The 23,359-nt window shown below is 34.7% G+C and overlaps 2 protein-coding genes across 4 annotated transcripts; one reads left to right on the top strand and one right to left on the bottom strand.

Annotated features, from left to right (window-relative positions):
- Positions 1-4,421: 4,421 nt before the first annotated feature.
- LOC110616751 (metacaspase-1) lies at positions 4,422-11,182 on the top strand. Its single transcript, XM_021759234.2, has 5 exons — positions 4,422-4,970; positions 6,444-6,774; positions 10,302-10,422; positions 10,539-10,745; positions 10,950-11,182. Exons 1-5 carry the CDS (start codon positions 4,607-4,609, stop codon positions 11,007-11,009), a joined length of 1,083 nt encoding a protein of 360 aa, XP_021614926.1. The 5' UTR covers positions 4,422-4,606; the 3' UTR covers positions 11,010-11,182.
- A 1,550-nt stretch (positions 11,183-12,732) lies between these two features.
- Positions 12,733-21,375, bottom strand: LOC110616742 (eukaryotic translation initiation factor 4G). 3 transcript variants are annotated; one of them, XM_043950108.1, is made up of 12 exons: positions 21,061-21,374; positions 20,758-20,967; positions 20,500-20,633; positions 20,184-20,333; positions 20,028-20,092; positions 19,891-19,947; positions 18,732-19,551; positions 18,145-18,644; positions 17,639-18,032; positions 14,820-17,562; positions 13,238-13,432; positions 12,733-13,140 (listed from the first exon to the last, which is right to left on the bottom strand). In XM_043950108.1, exons 2-12 carry the CDS (start codon positions 20,928-20,930, stop codon positions 12,810-12,812), a joined length of 5,562 nt encoding a protein of 1,853 aa, XP_043806043.1. In that variant the 5' UTR covers positions 20,931-20,967; positions 21,061-21,374; the 3' UTR covers positions 12,733-12,809. The 3 variants fall into 3 exon arrangements, with proteins under 3 accessions (XP_043806043.1, XP_021614917.1, XP_043806047.1); XM_021759225.2 differs by having other exon boundaries at positions 18,145-19,551; XM_043950112.1 differs by lacking the exons at positions 12,733-13,140; positions 13,238-13,432 and adding an exon at positions 13,476-13,950 and having other exon boundaries at positions 18,145-19,551; positions 21,061-21,375.
- Positions 21,376-23,359: the final 1,984 nt, after the last annotated feature.

Genomic DNA, 23,359 nt, shown 5'->3' with positions numbered 1-23,359 from the left:
CTTAACTTAATGTTTTAATCTGACAACTGAATATTTTATCATGCTTCATGCATCATGAATATGCTCTAGGGTGAGTGCATTAGTGTACACAAAGATGATGCATTGCATTTATCCTTGTACTTGGCATGGCTCCTTGTACATTGCTTATGTGAGACGGCACAGACTTCGTGAGGATTCATTAGCCCTCAGAGGAAAGACCTGGAACAGCCCTACAAGGACCAGGCACATATACAAAGACCTGGAACAGCCCTACGGGGACCAGGCACATGGTACTTAGGTACCCCAGATGAGATAGAGGGAGTTTTGATCCGTCCGGCCGAGGTTATGTGATTATGTGTTGCATTCCATGAGAGCATGTTTTATCACCTATATTTGCCTATTCTACTCACTGGGCTATCGTAGCTCATCCCTCTCCCCTAACTTCAGTGGTGCAGGTTCAGAGATCAGAGAGAACTCAGCAGGGTACAGGAAGAGTACAGAGTCTTGTAATAGCTAGTGTGGACATGTAAATGTAAAGAGATAAGGTTTATGTATAGTGTATAGAATGGTGCTTGACTATAAGAGTTGTCATCCCTTTGTGGAGTCACATGATCAGTTTATGTATGTTTCTTTATTGTTGTATGTTTATGAGCAAAACCAGGCTTAACATTATGAGTTTGATCCGCCTAGAGCCATGAGGAGCTCTAGTAGGGATTAGTAGAGAACAGAGAGAGTGCATGCACAGGTTAAGCCTTGGAATGAAGAAAAGTTTTATGTTTTTACAGCAAATGTATGATCATGTATGGGATTTCACAGGTATACAGACAGGATAGCAGGCTTACTACGGGTCCCGGCGACCTTAAGTCGATCTGGATCCTAGTGCCGGTGGCAGTTCGGTTTCCGGGCTGTTACAGTATGCTAGGCTTGCTACGGGTTCCGGCGACCTTAAGTCGATCTGAATCCTAGCACCGGTAGCGGTCCGATTTCCGGGTCGTTACATACCTGAAGTCGTACCTGAAGCAAGAAATTTCGTAAAAGAAGAATTGAAAAAGGAGGAGATTTGAAGTAGCAAGGAGAAAACTTAGAAATTCCAAAGTAGTTCAAAATGTTCCAATGAAAGTTTTTATAGGCCTAAGAGAATTTTGAAATTTAAAAATCTCAAGCAGAGATTCTTCGAAACCCTCCCAATTAGTATTCTCTTCATTTAATTACACCTATTCAAAAATCGATAACGGCAAGGGCGTGTTTCTCGGAGGAAAACACGTCGAAAAATGTCCACAACAACTCTATAAAAGTAAATTTGTTCCTCCAACATCATAAATAACCTTCGGAGAAGTGAAAGGGCATCTGATAACATACAAAAAGTAAGAATCATAGAGATCGTGATACGTATACATGAGATTTAAAAGAGACGAACTAACCCTTCCTTCGGTCATACTGGACAGTAGAAAGCCCGAACTATAGGGATTCGAAAATCAAACTGATAGCACCCCTGATCTCCTCAATACCTGAAATGAGCTTACCTACTACCCCCATATTCGTACTAGCACAAGATCTCAACACAAAAACTATTGACCTTTGTAAAGACCGGGCAAGCTAAGAATAAATAAATGGAATTGGAATAAGATATCAACTTCCTACGACATGAAGGACCACGTTAGTCTCCTCGGACTCATTAAATAAGCAGACCAAAAGTCTGATTTACGTGACATACACAACAAACAAAATATGAGTTAAATCTGTCCACCATTAATGTATGGCGTGTTATATAAGAAAATTCATATCATATACGATGGAACTTGACGTTAGAGATCATCATAATAACCAATCGATATATATATCCCTACTCAAACCTCAAATAAGGGACTGGATCTCTTTTTCTCTCTCACACGAAGACAGAGACACTGAAAGTTGACCTTGCTCCCTCTGAGATACTCATGAAAATACCCTCAAATTAGAGGCCTTTTGGAGATCCTTGGCAAACGCTTTATTTCATTTCTTTTATTTTCTTTTATGATGATGAATTTTAATAATTTTTAATTTAATTTGAATATCAGAGAGTATTCAACGGAGATATACTCGATGAACTCTTACCATCATTTTTTATTTTACATGTTCTCTCAAGATCAAACAAGAAACGGTTAGCCCGTTGAATTGTACTACTCCATATGTGAATATGAATTGGATGAAAGTATAGAGGATGATGGAGCTTTACGAGACCCTACCTTTACATAAATTGTCATCAGTGCCAAGCCACCATATGGATCCATCTTCACCATCAAGACTCGGATCACGCCATGATCAGGTTTTCCCGATTTTTTTTTTCTTTTAAAATAAAGGTTTTCCCGATTCTATTACATAACCCAACTCCCCGAAAACATAGTTCACCCATCACCTGCTCTCTTGATTGGTTTAGAAGAAACGTTTTGGGCAAATAATCGGCGGTGGAGAGACAAAACCGATCCTTGCACTTTTTTATAATTATAATATCATCTTTGAAGTTTAGACTATAAAAATTATTCTTTTAATTGTCACGATTATTGATAAAATCTAAAATTAATTTTGATAAAATTCATGTGTTATGTTCATGTATATTTTTACAATTTTTAATTTTAAATTATCAAAATATATTGGATAAAAAAAATAATCTTTATGTGTTTTTATTATTATATTCTCATATTTTAATTTTAAATAAAAAAACTTATTCTTTCAACTTTTAACAATTAGCAAATTTCTTAAATTAATTATTACTAGAGCCATGTATCATCCTATCTGAATTTTTATAATTTTTTAATTTTTCACATAATTAACTTTGTAAACTATAGTTAAGGGATAATCTAAATACTATTTACTCATATTATTAAAATTTAATCTCTAACATTATAAAACCTTTTAAAAAATTCTGAAATTGATGTTTAAAAAAAAAATTAAATTTAGAAATTTAATATTTAAATCTGACAACCATTTTAAAAGCACGATTTAACCCACTAAATACAGTAATAGAAACTCCATAAAATTCTATTAATTAGACCCGAAAAAGGATGAACTACTTATACTCATTACTCACATTGTGCAACAACCAACGATGCATGATTTAGGATTTATGAACCTATTTGCCTTTTATGTTAAATGAATGTCATAATGCAACTGAAAAGATAATATAGATTTAGAAATTAATTGAAGAATTAAAAATTATTATAGATATATATGAGAAGTGAATCCTGTCAAATTTTATTTTAAAGATTAATTATAATTATGAAAAAATTAACTTTTTCATTAAAAATTAAAAGTTAATGCTATAATTTTGAAACAGAATAAAAATTAATTTAGATTTGTTTATCTAATATGTATTGATAATATAATTAAAATTACAAAAATTTATATAAACATGACACGATGATTTTTGTTATGTCATGACTTTTATTAAAATTGATTTTAGACAATCATGATAAAACTAAATATTAAATTTTATTATCTAAAATTAAAAAGTAAAATTGTAATAACCTAATATTTATGGCAATCTTTCTTATTTGGTGTTTATACTACTGAGGTAGCTTTTTGCTCTACATTTAAATGTGTACATATTTGGTCTTCATCTAGATTTTATTTACAAGTAGGTGATATTTTGATTTTAACTTTGCTGCTTAGATATAATGTATATAACTTATTTTCGCACATGGAAAATTTTCTGAATTTATTCTTCAACTTATGAATTTATTTTTCAATTTGATTAAAACTTTTGGATCTGAATTTTCGGGTTTCAATTATTATTTTTTATTTGGATATGAAATTTGAAAATGAAATTTTTACTCTTGATATTTTTTTTTTAATCAGAAGATATAATTCATTGATAAATAGAAATGCCTAAACCTTATAAGAATTGCCCAACACACAAAGTCTCTAAGATCATATAAAACGTAAAAGAAGGCAAATGAATCGTAAATCCACAAGTCCCCATGAAACTACCTAATTTGACCCCCACACACACAAAAAAAAAAAAAAGAAAAAAAAGAATGGTCAGAACCTTAATGCTCCAGAACTCTCTCCAACTTGGCCTTTAATCATCTCTAGTATCAAGAAAAACTTCTACTAAAGCCAAAAATGGTAAGGAAAACAAATTGAAGCACCAAGAGCCCAACAAATAGGAGTATGAGAACTTACAAAGAGGTCCCTACCATCTAAATCCAACACCCCAAAGAAGCACTTCGTCAAACTAGAGATGGCCTAGAACAAGGCATGAATAGCATCCCAATCACCCCATCCTGTACCATTGATTTAAATCACAAGTAAATTCATTCTAAAATTTCACTCTTATTTTAATTTTAAAAAATAGTGTATAATTCAATTAAAGAAAATTATATTTTAATATATTGTCAATTTAAACTTCAATGTAAAAATGTGGGTTTATTTTATTAAAATGTTTTTCCGTCGTAAAATCGTATATATACTCCAAATTTGCTGCAGTTAGATTTGATTTTGAATTGAATCTGAAATGTGTTATTACATGATGTAATAGAGGAAATTGATCTTCCAATCCCAGTCTTGATCCTGAATCTCCAAGTTTCGTTATGCTAATCTCATTCGATTCCACGTAATACCCTGACCTTTTTCTTAAATTTACCAAACCATGTTCATGCTCGTCAACTGCTCCAATTGCCGGACTCCGCTCCAACTTCCTCCCGGCGCCCGATCTCTACGCTGTGCTATCTGCCAGGCCGTCACCCACATCGCCGATCCCCGCTCTGCTCCTCCTTCCTCCGCCTCCCCTACCCCTCCATCTACCCACGCTCCACCTCCGCCGTCTCCCTACAATCACGCTCCGCCGGGGCCACCCCCGAATGCGCACGGTAGGAAGAAGGCCGTGATATGCGGAATATCATATAGGTACTCGAGACATGAGCTCAAGGGATGCATAAACGACGCCAAGTGTATGCGCTACCTTTTAATCAACAAGTTTCAGTTCCCCGAAGATTCCATTATAATGCTTACTGGTATCTATTCTCTTTTGATAAGTTTGGACAGCTATCTTTTTCAGCATATTGTTCGTTTTTGTATTTCCATCAATTGTAGTGGGCATATCTAAACAAACCAACGTGCAAGTTGAATGGGAAAAAAAACACCCTTGTTTAAACAAAGAAGGAAACCATCTTTTTTACTTGCACGTATAGAATGTGTTAATGCTAATTATTTCTCGACGATTTTTCCTTCATAATTTTCGATTGAGACTGGATAGAATGGATTCTTAATAACATATTAAATTAAATTTGTGCCTAGGCTAGCTTCCGCATCAAATCAACATATTTGGTTACCTATAACTTACTGATTAATAACTCATTGTTGGATTAGAATACCTAAATATCCATGCTCCTAAACTCAAAAATCATACAAGGACGGAGAACGGCTGTGGGGGCTCTAGGAAGTGCAATCTTATATTACTATCTTCTGCTTTGTACCATATAAAGGGCTTTTTTTTGGCCATTAGTTGACACATTTATTACTATTTAATATTTAATATTGCAGTTTAGCGGGTTGAGTGATAATTATGATGAAGCCCCTGGTGGGTGAGCTTGGGAAAATATACTTTATCACAGTTAAAAAGTACCTCGGTTGGCAGTAGTAGTTTCTCTTACTGCTACATCTCATTGCCCTCTAGAAAATAGGGGGCTTGAAGCTGCTACTATCTCTTATTGCTGCATCTCATTGGTAAAAACTATTTTACCAATGCTTATTCTTCCATGTTCTAAGGTTTAATGAGATTACATTATATGTCTCCCATCTAATTGTTGTCTAGAGGTACTATGTTAGGGTCATGGGTCGAGTGATGGGTCTGTTGCTGGAATTTTCTGAGGACTTTTTGCGACTTATGGTTGCAATAGAACATGCTCCTTAGGGGAGTTTCTCTTGTGTTGGAGTACTCAAAAAAACTTTGGCAATTTTTCTCATAATTCTTTTATTGAATTGTTGCACTTAAATACAAGATGGAGACATAACCATCTCCTAAAAACAAAAAACCATTAGGCAACATGGAAAATCACCCTCCTTAGATCTTCCTCCTACCACTAAGAGAAAGCAAAAACTAACCTGCATTATTTAAATCATGGATTAACCACTAAGAATATGACTTAACCACTAAGAACATGGCTAAACCACCAATTACATGACTCTTGAAAATAAGACAACTAACTTGTATTATTTGCTAACTTTCTGAAAGAAAGTGATGGAAATGTATTCATATATACTGATGGATATTAATGGTACCCTCTATTATCATTTGTCTTTTGGATAGTTCAGCTATGATTGCTTTTTTACTTCTGAGCTATAGATTAAGTTTCTCATATCTCATTAATCTTCCTTAAAATCATTAATTTATCTTCCGTAAGTCATTACTTTTTATTCATACTTCTTGTTTAAGTTTCCTTGAACACTTTTTGAGCATTGATCCTCATCTAAAATTTGAATTGCAGAAGAGGAAACTGATCCATACAGAATTCCCACTAAACATAACATGAGGATGGCGTTATATTGGCTTGTACAAGGTTGTCAACCTGGAGATTCCCTGCTGTTTCACTATTCTGGCCATGGTTCACGGCAAAGAAACTATAGTGGTGATGAAGTTGATGGATATGATGAAACTCTATGCCCCTTAGACTTTGAAACTCAAGGTATGATTGTTGATGATGAGATCAATGCAACAATTGTTAGACCTCTTCCTCACGGTGTTAAGCTCCATGCAATAATTGATGCTTGCCATAGTGGCACAGTATTGGATTTACCCTTCCTTTGCAGAATGAGCAGGTTAGTTGTTACGAGCACTACTGAATTCTGATTTAAATTCCTCGCTCACTTTGTAGCTTGGGTTGAACTTTACATGGAAAGACTAAGGAAAATTTCAGCAGTTGTGAACCTCTACTGTAATGGTACCATTTATAGTCAACCTATTGTTGCGAGCATGCTTTTGTACCTAGCAATCTAATTCTAAAATAAATCAAATACTAGAAAAGAGTCTATGACATAACTTCCCCTGGACAAAGAGCTTGTCCTCAAGCTCAAAGGTCCATTGAATTAAAACCTCTGGACTTCTTCAGTGTGTGCCTTCACTTGGATCACCCCAATCATCGACCTATAACCAAAATAGCATCTTGGATTGATGACCCGCAGTATAATGTTCATCAAAGTTGTAACACAGCCCCTTTGCACGTCTATCCGCCATTTTGCTTTTTGTCAATCTCTTTACCATAGGGCCTTGAGTGCTATTGTTATAACTAACTATGAGCACTGTCAGAGTATTATTGTTGGTGCTTTGATTTTGGAGTAATGTGGATGATAAGGGTGCATACTGTTTATTCCCCATTCAAGTTGGTCAAAAATTTCCTACTGCTCCATTTTGCATCAAAGTTTGTCTTTTTTTGAAGGTCCTTGCTAAGCTCATGGCCGTTGCAAGATTGGGTGGGTTTTGAAGTTCTATATCCATTCTAATCAATTCAATTAATCTAGCTATGAATATCTCCACCTGTTGTGGACCTGTGATTGAGTGTACCCTTACTAACAAAGCCTGAAATTTGTGTTGGTACTCTTCCACACTGTTGGTTTGTTTCAAGTTGGCTAACTCACCCAAAGGATTGTGATGGGTATCGAAACCACCAAAAATAAAATATTAAATATCAACAAATATGAATTGTATATAGAGTTAATAGAATCTAATCCATAGGGAATTAACACTAAGAATTTCCAAATAATGACTAGAAAAATAAACAGTAAAAGTAAAAGGGGGATTTTGATGATGAGTTAAAATAAAAATCAAAATAATTAAAGAAAGCGATAATTAAAAGAGGAATAAATCAATGTAAACGAGTTTTAGTTGAAGTGTAGGATCCATTTCAGTTTGAGAATTGATCATTGAAACAAAAATATTTTTATTCATTCCAATAAATTAATTCTAGTTATGGAAGACTCCTAAGGTTTTAAATTAATTAGGAAAGGTTTGCTAATTAATCCTAGCCAACAAATCGCCCAAAGAACGTCTTTAAGATTTTATTTGTCAACCACCTTAAGAATTAGAGAGACCTAATTCTAACTAACCAACCAAACCACATGGTAAGTTTAAGTTAGATCATGCAATTTTTTAGTGGGTTACACTAATTGTTAATTGCTGTTGAATAACCTAAGCAATTACGGATTTCAAGCATTCAAACTAATAATATATTACTTTAAAATTAAGAATAATGGGCCCTATTAATCAAATAACAAAGTAATAATAATATGAAGAATTAAATTTGCATAAATATTAGAAAAATAAAAGATGAACAATTGTATCTAGATCTCACAATTCATGTATCTAACTTCAACTAGAAATAAAGAGTTTAGCCACTTATGGCTTTCAAAGACAATATAAAAGAGGAGAGAATTCAAGATGAAGGCTTGATGCTCCAGAAGAGAAATGCGGTTGTCCTCAATGATTGGCTTATATAGGTGTTTAACCCTACCAAAATCCTTTTGGGAATAGAATTCTACTTTGTTTTGCATTAGGACTCCTTCCTTCAATATGTTTCTTCCAATGATAGAACTCTTTGATTTAAGGATGATTTGGTGCCGTACTGAAGGAGGAGAAATCGCGTGGGTCTCGCAGCTTTTACTGAGGTGTTTTGGTCCTTTTATTTTCAAATCTGGATTTGCTCACTATCAAATTCCGTGCCGCCTATTGATTTGCCCTATGGTTTGGGCAAATCATTGGTTGAATCCATCATCTGTGAATGGTTAAGTTAGTTTGCGGGCCTGAGCCATTTCTGACTTCTGTGTAGTATGATCATCCGATAGTTTTGCCCAAATCACTGGTCAAATCTATCATCTGAGAATGGTTAAGTCAGGTAGCGGGCTTGAGCCATTCCTGGCTTCTTGCAATATGATCATCCAATAGATTTGCCCAAAATCGCTGATCAAGTCAATTTCAGCGCTTTTAAATCACTTTTTATCAAATCTTCTTTTCTTTTTACTTTTCTGCGAAATATAATAAAAAATACAAAATTAGTCAGAAAAATACTCAATTTAATGCTAAAAATAGTATGAAAAATAGGTTGAACTTGTGTTCAATTGGATTGCTTCTTAGTGGAGGTCCAAAGCGCAAGTGGCAATAGTTTTTAAGGTTGTCCCAAGTTATTTTTGATTCTTTCTAGTCTGGTTTAAAAATCCATAATTGAGCTTCTCCAATCATGTGAAATGTTGCAAGTCCCACTTTGCCAGCTTCTGCAGTTCTTTGATTGTGGAAAAATTGATCACAACGATTCAGCCACCCCAGTGGGTCCTCTGTGCTATCATAAGTAGGAAAGTCCAACTTAGTATAGCGCGGCACTACTGTAGTTCCAGGACTAACATCAACCCAATCTTCAGTTCTCTTTGTAAAATTTGATTAGTTGTAAAATTTGATTGGTTGTTGTTGCTGCTTGTTCCCATTTCAGGATCTTGGTTCTCCTTTGTTTAGCCTCTCGAGCCAAAGTTAATTGCTTAGTTATAGTCTCAAGTAATCCTCGAATCTCTCTTTGTTCCTGACGTTGCTGTTAGTAACTTTCTTCAGAGAGTTTGATATGGGATTCTAATTTTTGCCGTAGATAATTTTGATCTCCCATGGCGCTAGGCTCTGATACCAATTTGTTACTGTTCCGGATTATAGATCGCGTCACAAATCTGCTTCCAGTAAAATCAGTGTCCAAGGCTGAAACCGTTGGTTTTCCTTGATTCTTTCCTTGTCTAATTGTTGTTGTTGTGAGCTCAATAAAGGGAGATCTGTTGTTGTTGTGAGCTCAATAAAGGGAGATCTGTTGTTGTTGTGAGCTCAATAAAGGGAGATCTGATCTTTTAAACTCGTTGAGAGAGAATTCAGATCTCAATTTAGATGAAATAAATCTGCTTATTTTATGTCTGATTTTCCAGTAATATATAAAGGGAATAGTGTCATTGTTTAACACAATTCTACTAAGATAGGAGTTCAATAAGACAACTAAGAGATAAGATAAAACATTCTAATCCTAAAATAAATGATAAAGCAATCTAATTCTAAAATAAATCAAATACTAGAAAAGAGTCCATAACACTCACCCTATATTATTTGGTTCCCAATTAACTCCATAAATATCTTTCATTAGAAGTTTTGTATGACTGACCATGTATTGGTTGATTTTTTTTTTCAGCATAGATATATTGTCTTGATAAATATATAGCCTGCTATTCATTTCTTCTTTTACCATATTGTCTTTGTATTTCTTGTTTGAAATAATTTTAGAGTACTAAAAGTTGCTTGTTCTGATTATGTCTTACTTTGTTTGCAACAGGAGTGGACAGTATATATGGGAGGACCATCGTCCACGATCTGGCATGTGGAAAGGAACAAGTGGTGGAGAAGTCATTTCCTTTAGTGGTTGTGACGATGATCAAACTTCAGCTGATACATCTGTAAGTTTCAAGAGGATTTCTTTTCTCTCTCTCTAGGTTTGATAAATGAAAATTTAATTCCCGTGGATTTCTGACTCTCAAATTGAATTAAACTTTTTATCTTTTTTATGGAACAGGCTCTATCAAAGATAACATCTACAGGTGCAATGACTTTTTGCTTCATCCAAGCCATTGAGCGTGGACAAGGGACCACATACGGCAGCATTCTCAATTCAATGCGTTCTGCCATCCGAAATACTGGTAATGACCTCGGTGGTGGGGCTGTGACATCTCTACTCAGCATGCTTTTGACAGGAGGCAGTATCGGTGGTGGACTGAGACAGGTATGCATTTTCATTACTTGTATGTTGAGCATCAGTTGATAGTAAAAGATTTTGGGGTTAATCCCTATGAATATATAATATATAGAGCAAAATGCCATCTGCAAGCAACTCATAAGCATGAAATATGTCCAAGTTCTATGTTAATTGAGATTCATCCATATGGAGAGTCTTTGATCTTTATATTTACACATTCTTTGTTGACAGGAGCCACAATTGACTGCCTGCCAGCCATTTGATGTATATACAAGACCTTTTTCCCTCTGAAGTTGAAAGAAAAGTAGACATTGAATATAAAGGAAGGGGTTTCCCTCTTTAAGTTTGTTTGCTACTGATTGGGTCTGTTGAATTTGATGTAAGGTAAGAAAATGCATGTCATCTTTTACTTTGTTTGGCACATTCTTCCTCTCTAATAATGTGATGCGCAACTTCTTAATAAATGATGTCTAATCCAATCTCCAAAACATTCCGAGGGGAGAGGAGAAATAGACACGACACTTTCAAACGAGTTGTAGGATGAGAGAGCTCAAGAGAAAAATTGCAACAGTTATCCGGAGTTTCCACTCCATAGGTTAACATGTATGCAATTGCGAACTGGAGAAGCTCATCGTCCGCATGTGGAAAGGGGAATCTACTGAATTCAGAAAAAAAAAAAAAAAAAAAAAAAAAAAACTTATTTTTTTTAAAAAATTATATAGGTTGCTTTTTTAAACTATAAAAACTAATTGATATCTTATAAATTTTATAAATTTGTGTATTCTAATAGATAGGAATTTTTTTTTATATAATTATATAATTAGCTCCGCCAGAGATTTAAATTTAAAATTTTTCAGTTTTGAATATGACTTGATACTAATGAACTTTACAATGTGATATTTTTCGCATCGGTGCAATGCGTAGGATATTTATACTATTAATGTGTAAGATATTTATACCATTGTAGTTTAAAAATTTTCATAAGGGAATAAGCCAAAATTAAATTTAAACTAAAATTGGTTTAAACGTTCAAATCATATTTATTTAATAAAAGAACATTATTGTTCAATTCTATAATTTAATAAAATAAACTTTTGATTTTATTGCAAGAGTTGAACAGCTATATTTTTAAAATTGTAGAACTGAGTAATCATAATTTTAAGAATATAAAAATTAAATAATTATTATTTTAAAATTATAAAACTGGAAATATGAATTCAAAACTCTAAATCTATATCCAATAATGTAGCCTTTTATTTCAAAAACAAAGCAGCCATTTTTAGTAATTAAATATTTAAATATCAAAATTTATAATTAAAATAATAAATAAGACATTAACCAAATGGAGATTGCTCGAATTGATTAGCATACTTATACACCAACACAACCACAAGTGATATTATTATTCACCATAATTTGAGAAATTATTTTTAAAATAAAATTTTGATTAATATTTTTTAAAAAAAATACTATTTAATTTTTATAATATAAATAATTCCTTAATTAATTTTTTAATTTTATATTATAAAATTCATCAATTAATTTTTTAATTTTAAAAAATATATTAAAATATTTTTTAAAAAATTTATCAATTAATTAAAATTAATTTTATCGATAAATATTTTATTATTTAATTTATATAATTTTAAAAATTTTGTTAATTAATCACTCATATTTTTACAAATTTATTAATTAATTTAAATTCTTTTATAATACAATTAAAATTTCTAAAATTTTTTTCATAATAATTTTCTACTATTATGCTTATCTAAGAAAATGAATCATTGTCTCGATAATCTTCTACGTTCCATAGGACACAAACATGGACGACGTAATAATATTAACAACTATTTTCCAACGTCACTCCCCACCCCCCCGCTGATTTCAAGTCCTAAAATTCCAAAGCTCAATTGAACCTTTCATAATTGCAGTGAATAATTTAAAGAATAATATTAGGACATGGAGATCATAACCCCATATACGTCCCCCACCACCCATCCATGTCGAAAAATACTTTTGCAAATTGTAACCTAGATGCATTGAGATTTTTTTTTTTTCCACTAATAAACATTACAACGGCATCACTATCATCTAAATAAAATTTTCTAGTATCCTTGATCTGTTAGGATCTGGAGGCCGGAAATCCTCCAGATGCAAATTGGAGCTAATTAGAATCTCATTTAAGACACTCTCCCCTTTCTCTGCTTTTATAGTCTCCAATGTGTACCCAAGAACGTCGCCTGCAAGTCCAACCTCAAGAAGACGGCCTGGCTCCTCTCCACCATCGTATAATAGTTGCCCAATTTCTCTCAAAAGAACTAAATTTTCTAATACAACTTTTGCAAACATGCGACCAAGAAACTCTGCTGCTTTTGGAGCATCATTGACAGCATCCTCCAAAGAGGTGAGAACTGACTCAAACCTGACCAAAAGTGGGTCAAATAGACACATATTATATTTATGAACTGATACAAAAGTTAACCTAGCAAGCAACAAATGCAGAAAATAAAATTTCCTACCCTTTAATGAGTTGGGGTTGAGTTAATATGCCATCTTCGGACCTTGAAAGATTGACAAGAAGTTTGGCCAAAAGATCTCTCTCTATGTCCTTCCTCTCAAATGAATCCGTCACCCAGAGAGAGACCATTGAAGCATGGAAACTTGAGGAATTCAACTCCTTGATGCATAAAGCAACTTCTTTCTCGTCTCTGACACTGAAAAGTCATTTAGTTGGCTGTTAACAAATAAAATCATAACTGCAATCTAAATTTCCAAATGTAAGAACCTCAAAAAAAGCATCAATTAGGGATTGCAGTAGACATTTACGTAAAAATTGAGCCAAAATGAGAACACTTTTTTAAATGTCTAAACAGCATTAATCTATTCTAAAATTGCACTGCTGCTCAATCCCAGCTTGTGCAGGTTCTTAGGCATCGAAGTTGCAACATTTATTTTGTTCATTGTACCACAAAAATGAAGGAACCTACAGGATTGAAATCACACGAATCACCAGACCCTCTGCATCCTCTTCTCCATTTCTTAAGAACAATATTGTACATCTTTGACATGGGAAACATCTAAACAAATTACAACTCAGCCCATTACCACACTTCATTTTGTCAAATTGCTTCAATTGGTGTGCCACAGACCATGTTAAACCTTTTCTCAATATGATAGGATCAAAGATTCTTCCGCCCTGAATGGGAGACTATGTATTCATACAGCCAAAGGCCTATTTAAGAATATCATAAATTTAATGGTCCGATTTTCTAAAATCTTTCAGAAAAGAAAATGAATAACCTTTCTACAGGGAGGAAGATATTCCAATTAAACAGACATGAACAACCAAATCATAAATATAGTTACGAGAAAACACAAAGCATAGTAGTAGTTGATATTAGACTTCCAGCATAAACAAGTTTATCCTCCTGTTCGAGTAAATTTGAAATAAGTCAAACAGCTCAACTTACAAAACACGGTAACACCCACTTACACATTGGCTTTAAATTTTGCTGGAAGAGTGAAACAAAAGCTAAATTTAATAGAGAAAGCCATCAAAGCACATGGCCAGATTCCTCTTACATAGCTCAACAACATATAGAATCATTGCCTAATCGAGAGTGGGTTAAATTAAAAGGTCATGATATATTAACATAAAATGTCATAATTTGACAACTACAATTAGGAAAGTAAAAAAAGAAAAGAAAAGAAGAAGATGAGAGCCTAAGAGAAGAATGACTGGTGAAGAAAAAAAGGTTTTAATATGCAATATCCACAATAAAAAATGAAGTTATAATATTTGTTCCACCATGTTTACTATTGATTTTTTCAATTCAAACACTATACAGCTACATTTGTGATTCATTCAGAGATTTGGATCGCTGGGATGAGAAGTCGAATCGAATCGTAAGATTCTACTAGCAATGGTGACCGTTTGACACTAGAATTCTGAGCATGCTAAATGACACCAACTTAATGCATATCTATATATTAAACATTTGTGAAATTATTAATTTAATACTAACGAATCCTGATTCTGCTACAATGGAATCAGAACCAACACAAGCAAAGACTTGGTCATCAAATTCTTGTATGAGATACCTGTAAAATTCTTTAATAGCTGCCATCGACTTGTCTTGCAGGTGTTCTTCAGGCCAAACCTTCTCTGACAGAATGTTTTGGCTGACAGCTGTTACCTGAGTTCTCACAGGTGGTGATGTTGCATGAGATCTATCAAAACTGCGATCTTGATTCCTAGGATCCCTGTTAGCATAACTAATATTATGTTCCTGACCACTCATTTGATCAAAAGCAGCTGGCACTGCAAATCTATCTGGACCATAGCCTGGAATGAAATCCTCCCTTGGACTGTAAGCTGGCCTCTCAGACACAGTACTAAAACCATTCAAGCCAGCTGCATGTCTTCTCGAATCGCCTGGGCTGAGAGAAATATCAACTATAGGAGTGCTTGCCATTGCAGGTGGTCCTCTAATAGACATTCCTCTGGCAAGCCCACCTTGTGGACCCAAAGTAATTGAATCATCACCTAGAGGCCGACGCAATGGAACTGATGAAGTCCTAGCCTCATATGACTGTCTCTCCTCAAAACGAACATCCTGGTTCCCATACCCCCGAACCTGAGCAGGCAAACCATGGAAACCACCAATATGAGTATTTGGGGAAGACAAAGTGGCTGAACCTCTTGGCCCAAAATCCGTAGGTACCTTCCTTGCAGATAGATTTATGCTAGAATTGCGAGCCAGCCTACTGGCTTGATGCTGTCGTTCTTGAGCAGCATCTCTATGCACTTCCTCAATCTTTTTTGGCCCTTCAACCTTCCTCCTCTGCTGCCATTTGTTCTTTCTCAGATCAATAGCATCCTTCAACATGAACCTAACCCTCGAAGATAATTTCATGTTTTTTGATAATATTGCCATCCTTTCAAAATAGGCATCCATATGTTCCTTGGCTTTGGTATGGTCAATCATATCTCCAATTGTAGTCATTAGTTTGCATAAAGCCTCAATATCTTCCTCATCAGGATTCTCATACTGACCCAGGAGTTTTTTGATGCATTCATGCATTATTCTCTCAGTCAACATTTTCTTCTTATACAACTCCCCGATTAATCTTATGTTGCCAAGCATTCGTCTTCGTGCATTAATTCGTTTTTCTTCTCTTTCTTCTTCTGACTGTTTACTCTCACCGTCCACATCAGCTTTATTAGCTTCTTCTTGCTCTCTCTCCCCCCTCTCAAACTCTTCCTGGCACTTGTTAAGAAGTAACCTCTTGAAAGTTATCTTCTCATTTTTTTCTGTAAAATCAGGTAACCCTCCAGCCAGATGATAGCAGAAGTTGGCATACATTTCACAGAAAGTAGGCTCCATCAAAGCTTTGTCAAAGATCTGTGAGATAACGCCAGTAAGTGTGGCAGCATTGTCTATGTTAACTGCTTTCACTTGCTCAAAAAGTTTCTCAAAATTTTGCGGAGTTAGCTTGTTCAAGATAGCTTTCAACTGCCTTTGTTTGGCCTCTTCTTCATCCGCCACTTTACCCACTTCATACTTTTTCTCAGCCTTGTGCATCATCTGCAATGGAGTCTGAGGAGAAGGAATCAATCCCTTTTGCTGGAAATTTGTAGCACGCAGCCACCTATCGGCATCTGGGTTATTTCTCATACCTCCCTGAGGACCCATTGACTGTGCAGGGCCAGTTAGGATACCTCCCACATATTGAGGACTCTGTGCCCGCGGATTCCTTAGAACACCATAATTTCCTCCTTGGCCAGGTCGAAATCCTGTATTACCTCCATAACCAATATCCACACGTAAATCCCTCCCCATGCCAAAGGGGCCAGGTAGTTTACTCCATCGATCATCATCAACCACACCACTTCCACGATGGTCCATCCGAGACCCACTAGTTGACCTGTCGATGACTCTTCCAGGACTAGGATATGAATCCCGCTCCACAAAATTAGAAACACTAAAAGCCTCTGCAACATCAGATGTAATTTCAAAATTTTCAGGAAGATCAGTACAGTGCGCAGAAAATTTCAAAAGAAAATCCCTGGAATACTTTTTTGCTGTAGTAGCATTCTCAGTTCTTTCATGTTGTGCCAATCCACCAAATGCCTGCTCCCCATTATCTAAAGTTTCTAGTTTTGGTGTTGAGATGTCAGCCGCATCTTCCCAATCATCTGGCTCAGCTTTATTCTGGACGCCTCTCTCACTTGTCATACAATCCACTTCAAGTGCATCCACAGGTGCCTGCTTCACATTAGAGCTAGTAGAAGTGTTTTCCATTACTTTTGAAGAAGCAATAGTTTCTTTCTTTTCTTCAGGACCTTTATATGCCATATAAAGATCAGCAGTAGTCCCTGCAGCATCAGCTTTCTGAAGAAAGTCTTTTCTCTTCTTTTTCTGTTTGGCAGTGGTACTCCTGGTTCTAGTAAGGTCAACTGCTTTGTCCTTAGAACTGGAAACTGCGAGGGAGACCAAGCCAGCACCATTAATTTCAACAACTTCGCCTTCATGCCCTGAATTTGCCTTGGATGGATCCAGAGTTGGAACTGGGACAAACTGCTTATCTGCTGCACCAGCTTTCACAACAGATACTTCTTTCCTACACACATTTTCACTTTTGCTTGATGACACATCAAATGTCGGGTTGTCATCAGCATGGAAATTCCCAACATCTGCAGCTACCAAATTTCCAGATGCAGAAACACCCATGCCATCTGACATCCTGTCATTTTCTATATGGCAAGTCACAGGTTCACCTAGCCCTCCCCCCATAGTCTCTAAGTTCTGAACCTCGTTGCCAAAATCTGTTCCTGTCAAAGCTGATTTTCATAATTTGAATGGTTAAATCTGCAGATCTCAAAGTAAAAGATTGTGAAGAAATCTATAAATGCTTACCGTCACGTTTGGGACCTTCAGGCAATCCCTTTTCTCCTTGCTCTTCAGTTTCTTGAGTTCCATAATTAAGCCGTTCCTGCAGGGAAGAATCATCTACTTTCGCTTGTTGAGCAGCATCTGCAACACAAACAATACCTTGAACACCAGAAACTTCAGAAGGAACACCAACAAAACCATCTCCAGAATCATCAAACTTGGCTTCAGAAACTTGAGAAGTTTGAGAAGTTGAAGTGCTGATCATTGGAGCTGATTCCTGGCTTAATTCTGTCAAACCTTCGCTGGTCACAGATGAAGAAAGAGTTGTTGCAGTTTCTACATAATCAGAAACTCTGCTGTCAGATATTCCTTGTTCTATATTATGACAAGGATCCCTTGATATCGTGTGCTCATCGATCTGTAAAAGACAATTCCATGTCAATAGAATAGTCTAACCTGAACCTGAATGATGATTAAAAAAATTAAGAATTTAAAAAAAAAGAAGTCCTTCTGAAATTACAGCAAAGTACCTGAAGCTGGGACTGGATATATTCTTGTTTGCCTGGCTTCTTCTGATGATCCCTAATGGAGTTTGACCTGCTCAGAGTTCCCTTTCTTTTACCTTCATTGTTGCTTCCAACTTGCACTAATTCCTCAGAAAGAACAATTGCAGCAGGTAATGAAGAACTAGATGCCATACTATCAACAGCGACTACCACAGATTGTCTAGATTCCTCTGGCAATGACTCGGACTTTGAAGATTCACTAACAGGTTTTGAAAGCAGTAAAGAACTTTCAGGAATTTTTTCAGCGTCTTTTTGTACATTAGATGAGCTACCTTCCACAGGGGAGCTTGAAGGTTTAACAGATCCACCCTTTTCAATAGCAGATGACCTATTAGATGACAGTGAGTCCACAACCTTCTCCCTAATAAAACTAGCTGTTGGTTTCACTTTCACCTGCACTGTTCCAGATGGAGCAGATGAGATCACATGATGTGCATCACGAGCATGTTCCACATTTGATGACTCTGCAACACAATGCATTGAAGTCCCAGACTTGTTAACCGACAGAGAATTAATGGAAGGTGAATTTAAATATGATAAATTTTGTGGACCTTGGCTAACAGAATAGTTAAACCTAGGTGGCTGAGAATTGGGTGCTATCTGGCTGCTGGTCAGTGGTAGGGAACTCGAAGATTGAAAAAATAGATTATTTGGATTATAAGAATTTGGATAGTAACTGATTGTATGAGTAGGCGCAAATGATGGAATTGGCTGGGATTGAGGAGGCATATTAGGATGAGGCCTAAGGGCTGATGATCCACCATCTAGATATGTATCTGTCTGCTTATCAAGCTTCAACTCTTCATGTGTTTTTGGATCAGTAATCTTAACAGTTGTTTTACGAGGACCACCAAATTTTCCTCCTTGTTGTGGAGGATATTGTGAGGTGATCCCAATTCCTAAGTTGCCTAACTGAGGAGGCAGCTGAGGTCCCATTTGAGGTGTATAACTCAAGCCCTGGCCCTGATGCATGATCCCCTGAGGCTGCAATGGATGTTGTTGAAGACCTTGAACAAACATTGGCTGTTGCACTTGGGGGGCATTTCCCATTGGCAACATTGGCAATTGAAGAGAAGTTGGCGTGACACCTTGTGGCTGAATCTGTGGGTTTGGCCCGCCAAACTGCACAGACACTGGTGGCTGATGAAATGGCATTTGAATGGAAGGCATAGGAAGAGAAAGAACCGATGACTTTTGTGTCTGGCTCACAGCCTGTGCAGTTGAGACTTGGACATCCTTCTTGGCTTTGGGCAATGGATTAGCCTCCCCAGCACTAGAATGGTCAATAACACTTACATCCTTCCTGGATAATTGTTGCTTAGGAGCAGGAGTTGGCAATGGAGGCACAGCTCTAAATGTATCATGGCGTGCCTGCAAATTAAAAATCATATAGCTAGTTTATATTTTCTCTCTTAATTTTTATTTTCAAGAAACAAGCACAACAGCAGACAGAAAAATAATGTGAATAGCCGTCAGCTTTATTAATTACTATACCAAGGGTCCAAAAATAATAATTTAGGCAAATTCCGTCTCCAAACAGTGAAACACCGAATGGGCATACCATGTTTTACATTAGGTTATAGACTATATCATTGATAACCAGAAGTGAAGGGGAAGATACTACAGGATGACACTCTGAACTCATCAAACCTTCTAACTTCTAATGCTCAATAAAGCATGATATGCAATTAAGAGAAAAAGCTAACACACCTGGTCACGTTTCTGCTCGTCCAAATTTGGAGGAGCTGAGCTTGTTCGAGCAGGAATCTAGAAGATAATCATTATGTCACCAAGGATATAAAAACTTTAATAAGTTGCATTCTGAGCATAAAAGAGGAGAAAAATACCTGCATCCCATTCATGAAACCAGGACTTATGGACCCAAACTGAAATGGGAATGCCTTAGATCCATCTGCAGTGCCAACACCAACAATAACAGATATATCATATACCACATGATGACAACCACATTCACATGTAACCAAGCACAAAGATAACTTTACCTTTAGCAGGTGTCATAGGTGATGCAGTCTCAGAATTCATGGCGGCAGGTTGAGAAGTTGGAGCCTTAGGAACAGCGCGGGTACTCCTCTGAGTGTTTGGTGTTTCATTTGGCTTGCCAATACCAACTGAAACATGCGCATCAGATGCTCCTATCACAATATTAACAGAACAGTCAAAATAAACCTACCGGGGCCAATACCAAAATTATCTTCATTACTTAGCTTAGAAAACAAAAATAAATTATGATAACTTTACAACACGAGTGACTATAATGAAAATATCCATTTCCTTTTATGCTGCATGATCAAACCATACCGGGTAATGGAGGCTGCACATGAGCACCATTCTGTACGTTTCGGGCCGCAGAAGAATTAACAGAATCAGAAGAATTGGCGGCTGGAATGTGTACCCTTGACTGCCGTCCTTGAACATAGTTAGACTTCTTAAAACTAACATCAAAATTCAGAAATTAAGGGGAAAAATGAATTAATGATCAAGACATATGAGACAAGAACAAAGGGAAACCCTAAATTAGAAATAAAAAGCAAGAAAGTTAGAACCCTAAATCAATACCTCCGATCGGAAGAAATGGAAGAAGAAACAACAGAAGAAGATGAAGGGGCGGGCCCGCCGCCGCCCTTAGCGTAAGCACCTGAGGAGGTCCGCTGCTGATTAGAGCCTGCGGATCGTCCTGATTTCAGATACTGCGAGTCGCTCTTATCGGACCTTGATTGCTTGAAGGACATATATCCCCACTTTTTAGTCCCCTTTTGCCTTTTGTTTCTGTGGAGGCATAACAGATCCGCTAAAAGAATAATACCAGAAGAAAAGAAACACACACGCACACTACAAAATAGAGAAACGCAGTTGAGATACCTGTGTAGTGAGGAGTGTAGAGATGAAATTAGGGTTTTAATGGACAGTCATGACCATAACCAGCGACACAGAGATAGAAAGAATAAAACTTAGAAAAAGGAAAGAGAAAATTTAAAAAAATAAAATAAAATAGAGGGAGAGAGAAACAACAGATGGGTTTTTGGGTAAGAGAGTAAATTGGGAGAGAGAAGAAGGGTAACAGACTGACCAGCCAAGGTGGTCAAAATGTAGGTTTTTTAGGAGATCGATATCGAATGGGTCGCTCGTTCTGAGAGAGCTCTTCGCTTCTTTTCTTTTACTCTCTCTTCCCTTCTTTTCCATTCATTTAATCTTTTATTTCTCTCACTCACCTTTCTAATTTCACTGTGCAATCACCGACTCCGTATTTTTCCACCACGTCTCGCGTTTTTACTGCACGCGCCGCCAGAACATTTCTCCACATCACCATGTTTAAAGTGCTGTGAATAGTGAATGCCTGTGACTGGTCACTTTTTTAACAACGACAAAAAAAAAAAAACAAATGCCATTAAAATTAAATTAATACATAATATTTGAAATTGTAAATTTGTTTTCATTTTTCGTCAGCAGATATTTTATGATTATTTAATTTAAAACTAAATAATATTTTATTTACAAAACAATTTAAATTTATATATATTTTGTTTTATAAAATTAATGGCAAATGATATTTTTTGTAAAGTAAAAATATTTTAAAAACTAATAAATTAAGGACAAAATAGCTTTACAAACATATTGTATCATTTTTCATGAATTTATACAATAATATATATAAAATTTATGGAGTTTAAATTTTAAAATTACACTTATATTCTTTTAAAATGTTTTTTGGTAAAAAATATTATTATTTTTTGTTATTATAATATATTTCTCTCTTTGAAAAATAAATACCACTTCAAAAGCGGAGTGAAACATACAAGTTATACAAAGTTTGATTTATTTTTTTAAATAAATATATTTTATTTTGAACAAAGTGAGGATAGATATATCTTTATTCATGTACCCTAATTCTGAAAAATATATGGATTGCAAATAAATTTTAAAAAAAAAATTACTTGTAATGATATGTAAATATTAAATAATATTTTGAGGGGTGCTCAAATTCAAAAATTCGCAACCCTATAAATACTCCGGTATTAATGCATTAAACTCCTAAAATAATGAAAAATATTAATTTTATGTTTAGATTATATTTTTTATGAAAAATAGTATGCTATAATGTTAATATATAATATTAAAATTATGAATTTAAATGTAATAAATTTTATATAAATGTATGTATATAAGTCTCTAAAAATATGAATGGGTGGGAAGATGTTTAAGTAAAATGATAATTTACTATTAAATGCTAGTTAGTTGATTACAATATTTTCAAAATGTATTCTCTTGTTTTTTTTTTTTTAAGTTTGTATTCTCTTGTTTATTTAAAATAAAATTTATTTTTCATGTTTTTTATTTTTTTTTTTGTTTTAACAATGTTGTATTAACTAACGTAATGTATAAAAAAAGTTAAATAAAAAAAATATAATAATTTTATAAAATGATTTAGTGCATGGTTTATATTTAGGGCCCTTTAGAACATTATTTTGTTTTTTTTTTTTTTCATCTATGTGGACTGCAGCCTTCGGTCTGACTGTAATTTATTTTATCTGATGTCTCATGAGACTATTCATCTTTAAGAAATACAAGAAAAAAAAAAAAAAAAAAAGCGAAACTCTTATATTTTACATATTTCGTAATATCTTAATGCATTTTGTGACCTGTCGGGAAAAAAAAATCCTCACTCCTTTTATACCTTTTATGTTTTTAAAATGACTAATTTTCATTTATCAACATAATTAAGAATCACATTAATATATTTAATTTTATGTAATTTACTTAAATTTTTATAGTAATATCTTTTAATTTTTAGCTTCTATTATTGCATATCATGCTTGATAGGGACAGATCCATGATTTAATTACACTGGCAAATTTTTAAAATTTATTTATTATACATGTAAAATAAGTTAGAGGTATTTACTATTTAGTTTTTTAATATTATTATTATTTATAAATTTATTTTTATTATAATATTAAAAAAATAAATAAAATAAATAAATTAAATAATAATAAATAAAAATAAAAGAAAAAAATAAATTAAATTTTAATTTAGAAATAATTGACACTTTACTAGCCACTTAATTAAATAAATTTAAAAAAATATAAAAAAAATAAAGATTAAAAGAGAAAAAGAATAACTCATTTTTTTCGATTTTCCTCTCTTTTCATGTACGAAAAGG

The sequence above is a fragment of the Manihot esculenta genome, chromosome 1, assembly GCF_001659605.2.
Source record: "Manihot esculenta cultivar AM560-2 chromosome 1, M.esculenta_v8, whole genome shotgun sequence".
Taxonomy (NCBI): domain Eukaryota; kingdom Viridiplantae; phylum Streptophyta; class Magnoliopsida; order Malpighiales; family Euphorbiaceae; genus Manihot; species Manihot esculenta.
This window is presented reverse-complemented; position numbering and strand designations above follow the sequence as displayed.